Genomic DNA, 9,116 nt, shown 5'->3' with positions numbered 1-9,116 from the left:
TTTCCACTGCAGCTGCTTGCCTTGCTGAAAAGACAGGATGGCCTTTTCAATTTAAGTGTTAAGTTTAAAATGTAAAGCAAAAAGTGACTTCTAAGAATTTATGGCTGCATAAACACCATTGTGTTGGTAGCCATTAAGAAACCATTCAGCCTCAAATTGTAGATGTATTAAAACAGAGACCCATGGTTCCTACTCCGTGACCAAAACATCAATAACCTCAAAGTTTCACACTTCTTTTTTGCACCCATTAGTAGATTGGAAACTCTTTCAAACAAACCACAGTTCCCTGTGATGTCTAGACTTTGAACCCTGGTTTATTTAAACAAGGGTTAGTGAAAACAAACCAGGATCAAGCTGTGGCTTCATATCCTGGTTTGGTCACTAACTAGAGGTTAAACAAACCTGTTCCTTGAGTTTTGACATTACATAAAAATCCCCTTAAAGGTGAAATGAAAGTTTCTGATAAGCTACAGGTGTCAAAAAAGAGAAAGGGGAAATAAGTGCAGGAGGCCTAAGCCTTCCTGTTAAATCTGAACTAGCCAGAGACAGTCTACACCAGGGTTTTCCAAACCTGGGTCTCCAGCTGTGTTTGGACTACAATTCCCATCATCCCTGACCACTGATCCTGCTAGCTAGGGATGATGGGAGTTGTAGTCCAAACACAGCTGGAGACCCAAGTTTGGGAAACCCTGGTCTACACTTTCAGTAGCAAATACAAGCCTGGTCACCACTTTCTGAGCTGCGAAATTGCACCCAGGATTGTGTGCAGTGACAGGTAGAGAAAGCACACCTGAAACATTGGAGTTGCTTAACCCTTTCCCACCTGCCACGTCATGTAGTAGAAAACCACTTCACTTTCCTTCATGCGCTTTGACAGAAAATTAATTGGGGCCAAATGGATCTGCAAGGGAAAGAAGGTGGGATGATTGAGGACATACACATCCAATCCATTGCTTCCTCCCCTTCAAACTGGATTCCCAAAAGTACAGATGAGCTGACAGAGCATGCTCAAACCTTGCAACATATTCTGATTCCTTTGCCCCATCTGTCTGATTTGCTGAAGCCACCATGCTGAAAGTTGTGTTCAGGACTGGACTCTATGTCTAACATGCCTAAACTCACTGTGCACATCTCAGTGCATGGGCTGATGTCATGGGGGGTTCTGGAGCAAATTCTTCATTTATCTAGGGATTTCTTCCAGGACCTTAAGCCAGACTCGACATAGAAACACAATTAATAAGCACGGCCATCTGCTTCTATATATAGAGCAGTGGAATTAGTCCAGAACAGGCGCATGAAAAAATCTAATTTGAAATTTGTGAACACAGCCTTTAGAAAGAGTAGCTACATAACGCTGCCCGGTAGATGTCCCCGTAGGAGCTGAGCAATCTGTCTCTCGCATCACCCTTCCCCGTCAGTTGCTCTTTAAATCCTATGCTGTAATTATAAAAGAAAAGAGCGGATGTGACAGCACGTTCTGGCTCTGCCTGTCATGCAAACCTTAACTACGGATGAGACTGGCTCCAAGTCCACGTTTGCCAGTATGAAACCCTGCATGTTCTCCTTCCACCGACACAGCATTTTAATTATTTTGAATATATTTAAAGGAAGGCTGAGTCTACGGTGCAGAGATTCTGGCAGGAGCAGAGTTAAACACGAAGACTTTTTGTGACGAGGCTAAGACTCACTGCAAGACGCAATTAATCTACAGCAGTCTGCAATGTTGTAAGCTAGCAAGGACATCTGGAGGTAAAGGAGAAAATTATCCTCTAATCACTCATTGGCGCAGCGATATCCCAGAATGACTGGGTGACTTTAAGAGGCAGTTAACTCAGAACAGCCTCCATTCTTGTGCGATCTGAGTGGCAAAATGTCTAAGCTTTGCAGAGGCATTAGCTAGAAACCTTGCAGAAGATTTCATTTGCCTCGGATGCAGGGTGGGGGTTGTGGAGGAGAACTGCAAACTAGATTTGGGGTTGATGACAGTCATAAAGAATATGATGTGTATAGGGTGAGATCAATGAGTAGTTTTGCTTTCTCTTGCCCTTGCTCCACGATGGAGTGTCCTTTGCTATGGTTGGGGGCAGGTTATGTGGTTGGGAAGCAGATTTCAACCTCAAAAGTAAAATGCTTTATCTGAGCCAAGAGCCTCATAATGCAGGAAATTCTGTTCACCGCAGCACTGAGGTGTAGTTCTCATAGACACACATGAATCAGACCACTGGCCCATCTAACTCAACTGTTTACACCGCTTGGCAGCTGGTCTCCAGGGGTTTTCGGTCAGGGGACATTCTCAGCTGTTTTGAGAAGCCAGGGTTGAAACCTAGAACTTTCTACATGCAAGCCAGATGTTCTGCCACTGAATTTGGCAGATGTGATGCAAGCCAGATGTTCTGCCACTGAATTTGGCAGTGCAGATGGGGACTTGATTGAATACTGCTCCAGACAGATCATTGGTATGTCAGGGAGAAGACTAGGCTCAAATCCTTTTCCTTGACAGCTAAAACGATGTGAGGATTACAGTGGTGCCCCGCAAGACGAATGCCTCGCAAGATGGAAAACCCGCTAGACGAAAGGGTTTTCCGTTTTGGAGGTGCTTCGCAAAACGAATTTCCTATGGGCTTGCTTCGCAAGACGAAAATGTCTTGCGAGTTTCTGCGGGTTTTTTCCCCCTCCCCCCTTTTTCTAAGCCGCTAAGCCGCTTATCAGCTGATCCGCTAAGCCGCTTAACAGCTGATCCGCTAAGCCGCTTATCAGCTGATCCGCTAAGCCGTTTATCAGCTGATCCGCTAAGCCCCTAAGCCGCTAATAGCGCTAATCCGCTAATGGGCTTGCTTCGCAAGACGAAAAAACCGCAAGACGAAGAGACTCGCGGAACGGATTCTTTTCGTCTTGCGAGGCACCGCTGTATTATTTTGAGGGAAGGAGCATTCAGTCATGTGAGCTGCAATATTGCCCACCCCTGCTATTTATGAGAACAGGGCTTAGGAGTCACAATTCAGAATATCATCTACGCTACTGCTGTGTACCCACCTCTCACTTTTCATGGAATCATGGAATCGCAGAGTTGGAAAGGACCCCAAAGGTAATCTAAATCCAGTCCCCTGCAAATGTAGGAATCTCAACTACAGCATCCGTGACAGAAGGCCAGCCAGCCTCTCCTTAAAAACTTCCAAAGAAGGAGAGTCCACAACCTCTTTCCACTGTCAAATAGCTCTCACTGCCAGAAAGGTCTTCCTGATGTTTAGTCGAAATCTCCTTTCTTGTAACTTGAAGCCATGCTTTCCCGGGTGCAGATAAGTCACGATGAAACGTTGGCTGTTTTGGTGCCCGTCCTGAATCTGAAACGGCAGCAAGGCTCTGCAGGCTGTTTTGTAAGTTTACACTTCCTTCTAATAAAGCACTAGAATTGAGCACTCTGGCATTTGGTATCCCTGCATTATATCACTTGCAGAGGACCTCCTTTGGGCCTGTGGATCAGGACACTGTCACATTCTAGAAGCATGCTCCCTAGCTTCTCTAACCTGGAGCTCTCTGGCTATACTGTGAAGCCCAGCCATCCTCACCAAATGGGCAGCTCTCCCTGAGTTCCCGGCAAAATACACACACACACACACACACACACACACTCCAACTCAGATACACACCTTTCATAACGATGGACATTTCATTAGTAGAAAATAACTCAGATAAGCATGTAACCTATAGTCATCATAGGTCCGTCATTTTGTTTTTACCTGTGGAGAGATAAAGCCCAAGTAGACAAGGCTTTGGCTTCATAATGGGGGGAAAGCCTATGACAGGAAAAAGGGATTCAACCTGAACTCATTGGATTAATGAGACTGGTGCCAAACTGTGTGCTGATCACTCAAAAGCCTAAGCTTGTCCCTGGCAGCAATCTGTGAGCCTATCAAGGCAAAATTCAAACACCAGCAAGACCTCAGAATTCTGGTTTCTTGCTTGCATCTTCAGCTGAGTCAGATTTGAGCTCTGCAGTTCTTATCTTCCATTTAACAACCACAAGCAAGTGAACCGTAAAAAGGCTTTCTGCAGGACTCTGGCCTTCTCCTAATAAATGGAACATGTGTCACATAATGAGTGGCATTGCCCCCCCCCCCAAGTTTTTCTGCAGTAAGCAATCCAGGTACTGAAAATCAGCTGCCTTCTAAGCACCAAACCTTTAGTGTTGCCAGTGTTCCTGCTGGATGCTTCCCGGTGGGTGTTTATTTTGGGATGGGTACTCCACATCCATGCGTATTTTTTGCTGCATCCTCATGACACTGTTGACATCTAAATGCCAGCCTACATTTTTTCCCCATTTAATCCAGATTAACCCTTTCTATGGGGAGTTGATTAAGCTAAAAGAACAAAAACAACCTGTTGCCAACGACCTGACCCCACCTGCAATATCTGAATGACCGGTTTGCAAATTTAGACCGTACCTGAAGTATGCAGAGTGTTCTATGAATAACGTAACCAGGCCACCCACAACTAACCTTTCATCTGATGAGCATTGGTGCAAAGGTTTTTTGTGTTCGATGATCTCCATCCCCAACTAAAAGGGCAGTCTTGTTCTGGGTGTGGTTGTTTGGCGGTGGTAGTTGAATTTCCAAGTGGCATGCCACTGCGACTGGCTCTGGGAACTAAAATTACCAGGAAGCAATGTGATAAGGCACATATGCACGGCCTCATCATTGTGCATGCATCATTAGAAGCTAGAAAAGAAATATCCAAAGAAATGAGGAATGATTTCTGGGTTTTTGAATAGTTAGTGAGAAAGATCAATATTACTGGGCTGCTTCCAATGACCGCTCCCCGCTTAAAACGGGGGGCACCCTTTGTGTGGACGCGTGCAGCCCTGGATCTGGAGTGGCCCCATCAGCATAGGCTTTGCCTTCCCTCAGGTGGGATACCTGGAGGTCCCCGCCTACCCCAGTGAGTTGTCCAATCCCACCTGGGGGAAGTGTTGCCAGGGAAACCAGGCCAGGTAGGGGGAGGGATTACCTGCCCACACAATATGTTCTCCAGAGCCAGCCCCCCCCCACTGGATAACCCTGTAGCTCCCTAGGTCCCCGGCTGGGGACTGGGGAGGGAGAATGCCCAGTGCCTGAGCCAAGGTCTACCCACATTTGAAATTTAATAAAGTTGTGGCCAATTTAATCCCATAGCACGTTGTCTTGAGTCGTTATTCCACATGACGGGGGGGGGGAACCACTCGGGATCTGGGGACTCCGCCTGTCCACGCAAATACAACTCCAGAGGATTTGACTATCACTACTACAGAAATACAGTGGTACCTCGGGTTACATACACTTCAGGTTACAGACTCCACTCACCCAGAAATAGTGCTTCAGGTTAAGAACAGTTTCAGGTTAAGTACGGACCTCTGGAACAAATTAAGTACTTAACCTGAGGTACCACAGTAGTATGAGACAAAGAATAACAACTTTAGAAAAAAATGAGAACAAATATTGCCCCTCTTTGAAAGATGTTTGAGAAAAGGAACGGCTAGGAACCGTACAATTCCCCCCTTTCTCAGGACTGCTGTGTCCCTAGGCTGTTATGCTAGGATCTTTCTGGTGTGCTTATTTGTGCTGCAAAATGGACATAAGGGTTATTTGCAACAGACAGCATTTGCTGTCATTTAAGTTTCAATTTTAGTGTGCTTCGCATGGATGTCACCAAGCACTTTAGATATGTTAGCTCATTTGGCAGCCACAATACCGAAATGGAGGAATCAAATTAGGACTTACCCTGCTTGCTCAGCTCTGCTAGCTTCCTGCCAGCATGGCCTCTTCACACATTACATTTCAAAATGCCTACGTACAGTATCTTACTGTAAGTGTATGACGGAATTGCCATGTATGAATGCAGCAAACATGCGTCGTACAAATACAGTTGCCAGGGAACGAGGCACAAGTTGGCTTGTCAGCAGGCCCCAGTTTGTCCTGGCTATTGTACGAAATGGCTTACACCACCCATCTTTTAACATGTACCCATTATCCAAGTTTAGAGCAGCCATGCTGAGCTTACGTCTAGGAACAGGAGCTGGCACAAAGACCTATGCTTCTGCTGATTTCCAGCATATAATTGCAAAGCTGGTACAGAAGCCGCTTGCATCAGCTGCTAGGTATGATCTCATCCCTTCTTTTGCAGAACACCTAAGATCCATCCCCTAGTTTTCAGTGAGGTAGTAAACCTGTGTCTGGGCTGCACCACTTTAGAGCGCAGGTAGGGGCTCACACGCTCGAATGTTCCAACACACAAAATCGTTTGCTACATAGAAAATTAGATGCAAAGGAGAAATGTTCTAGCACTGCCCTCTCCCTAGTACCTATTTTTCTAAGTGCGGGGGATTTTCACATGAAAGCATTCAATCATGTCAACTTCTATTGGTGGTGCAACTTCTAGCTGGAAGTGGTGCAGGTCAGATGTTGCTTTATGCCAGGAGTGAGGTACCAGTGGCCCTCCAGGTATTGTTGGACTCCAAGTCCCATCATCATGCCAATGGTCAGGGATGATGGAAGTAAGCCAGCACATCTGTAGGGCTACAGGTCCCCAGCCTTGGTTGACTCCAGAACATGCAGCCCTCTGGATGTTGGTGGACTACATCTCCCATCATCCCTGACCACAGTCTATGCTGGTTGGGACTAATGGGAACTGGAGTCCAATGGCATCTCGAGGGCCATAGATCTCCCTCCCGTTTTAGCAAGAACTAAGCCCTATTCGAGATACTGTCGTCAAATGCATCCCTGACCCACTTGACCCTCTAACAGTGCAATCTTCTACATGCCTACTCAGAAGGAAGCCCCACTGAGTATAGGACTGTATCTAAATTACACCTGCAAAATTCATAAAGTAGCATTGCAGCCCGGATGGCTATTTTTCAAAACACATGAAGCAAAGGAACCACGTCCACATTTTCCAAATAAGAATCGCGTAGAAATGTTTGCTAGGGATGTGACTGCATATGTCTCCCTAGGTTGCAAGAACAACACCCCAAAAATCAAAGGGGCCATAGAGTTGTGTTCTCTTGTCTTGTCCAGTGCTATAGACGGGAGATGAAACATCCATTATATGCTCTGTGCGCTGAAATGTTCTGGAATAGCATAATTGAACTAAGAGACATCTAGCAACCCCTTCCCAGCCAGCAAGCAGATCTTGCTTTTTTAAAAAAGAATGTGTAAGACCAAGGAAGAAAGTAAGAAACCAGAAGAAAATAGCATGATTGTCCACAAAAAAATACAAAATATTCAAGTGGTCTGCAAAGTATTCAAGAATGAAAACCCAGTCACAAACTGTGAATATCTAATTAAATATGCAGTTGTATTTAGCAACCAGGTTAAAGCACTTTCTATGCAATTTGGTTTGTCCTTTAGTTGAGAAGTGGCCTCTACCACTGGCAAGTTGTGAACCCATATGCGCTGAACCCCTTGGAAGATTTCTGTAAGACCTGCTCCTCTTAACAAGGCAGCAGACTTGAGGATCTGTCCAGGTTTACTGGGCATCAGCAGTGGCACTGAAGAACAGCCTGACCCGTCAAGCCAAGCATCCTTGGCTGAGTGCCCTTTTAGTTAAAGGAAGGAAGAGCTTTTCCCTCATGGCCTGATGGATGGCTCTTGTAAATTGTGAGTATGGTAGAAGATTAACCTGGAAAAATGTAGGCAACCCAAACAAAATTTCACTATGTGCATTAGCATTCACCAGTATGTGGTGTTAAGTGTCCTGTTATACAAATATAGGGCTGAATTGTCAGCCTTTTTATCACGAAAGCAACACCAAGCTACTTGCATGATCAATGGATACAAGGCCTGGTCCTTATGGACTACGGCGATACCTGCAAATCTCCATGCCCAAATCTCCTTCCAAACAAGTTTCTATTGGCCAGTCCCTGCTTAGGTCATTGTTTTCCAATAATATGGTCACATCCTAGCCATGCAGCATATAGTTTCCCCCTCAACTTGTGCCATTTCAGAAGATGGGTTTGCTTATATCCTGTGATATTTGTACAAAAATAAACCCTCCGTTTCAATCCCACCCCACCTCACCCCACCCCACCCCGCCCTTGAAATGGAGCTGGCAGATGGGAAGTTATCCATTTGTCCTTGAGAGTCCCTCGACCCAGGATCTCAAGGAGGTGGAGGTAGTTTCAGGTCCAACAGGCTATAGGCGAAAATGTTCCAGAAGATGGCAAAGAGAACAAACACCACGTACATGGAGACAAAGATCCACCATAAGGACTGGTCTTGGAGTCTCTGCTCATAGTTCCTTAGGATGACTACGCCTAGGGTGATTCCAACAGCAACGCCCCCAAGGTGGGCGACAAAACTTGGGTGTGGGCATGGAGGGTAAGCGGATGGGTAGAACCTCAGCCACACAGCTCTTCCAAATTCAAAGCTCACTGGAAGAGAGGAGAAACGAGGGGTCACTGGTCTTTAAAGTGCTTCTAGGTTGTTTTCCAGATATTTCAATATATTTGGGCAGTTATTATCAATGAGAAAACCCAAAGCGTTTAAATATAACTGTGCACTGTTGTGCAACATTTTATTTGCTACAGTAAGATCCCTATAATACTATTATGAACCCAGTTTTAATATTTCTGTAAGTAGTTACATCGAGCATTTAAATATTTCTACAAATCCTAAAGCAAAAAAGTATCACCTCCCCACTTATTGTACCATTTCATCCATACTTGCTACTTTGAAATTCCCCCAGTGAAGAACATTGATGGGTTCACAAAGTTTTGCACTTGAATATAAACAAACACTGTTCCTCTGTGTAAAAATATATTCTTGTCGTCTCCTCTTTTCAGCAGATTTGTTAGCTTCATCATGTATGCCACACCCCAGGCTATGTTTCAAATTGTTCTCAAGTACATTCATATTACGGGACGCAGGTGGCGCTGTGGGTTAAAGCCTCAGCGCCTAGGACTTGCCGATCGAAAGGTCGGCGGTTCGAATCCCTGCGGCGGGGTGCGCTCCCGCTGCTCGGTCCCAGCGCCTGCCAACCTAGCAGTTCGAAAGCACCTCCGGGTGCAAGTAGATAAATAGGGACCGCTTACCAGCGGGAAGGTAAACGGTGTTTCCGTGTGCGGCTCTGGCTCTGGCCAGAGCAGC

At 45.6% G+C, this 9,116-nt stretch overlaps 2 protein-coding genes across 11 annotated transcripts in view; both read right to left on the bottom strand.

The window, feature by feature from the left end:
- Positions 1-9,116, bottom strand: part of RNF135 (ring finger protein 135) — a gene marked incomplete at its 5' end in the record, with an annotated part of 230,923 nt that overhangs the window by 2,055 nt on the left and 219,752 nt on the right. The window lies entirely within an intron of this gene.
- Positions 7,175-9,116, bottom strand: part of RHBDL3 (rhomboid like 3) — a 133,418-nt gene continuing 131,476 nt past the window's right edge. For all 10 annotated transcript variants that reach the window (XM_079965538.1, XM_079965533.1, XM_079965536.1 and 7 more), the window contains one exon: positions 7,175-8,401. In XM_079965538.1, coding sequence (XP_079821664.1) covers positions 8,130-8,401 — 272 coding nt within the window. In that variant the 3' untranslated portion in view covers positions 7,175-8,129. The remainder of the gene's footprint in view (positions 8,402-9,116) is intronic.

The sequence above is a fragment of the Podarcis cretensis genome (genome assembly GCF_951804945.1).
Source record: "Podarcis cretensis genome assembly, chromosome: 2".
NCBI lineage: Eukaryota > Metazoa > Chordata > Lepidosauria > Squamata > Lacertidae > Podarcis > Podarcis cretensis.
This window is presented reverse-complemented; position numbering and strand designations above follow the sequence as displayed.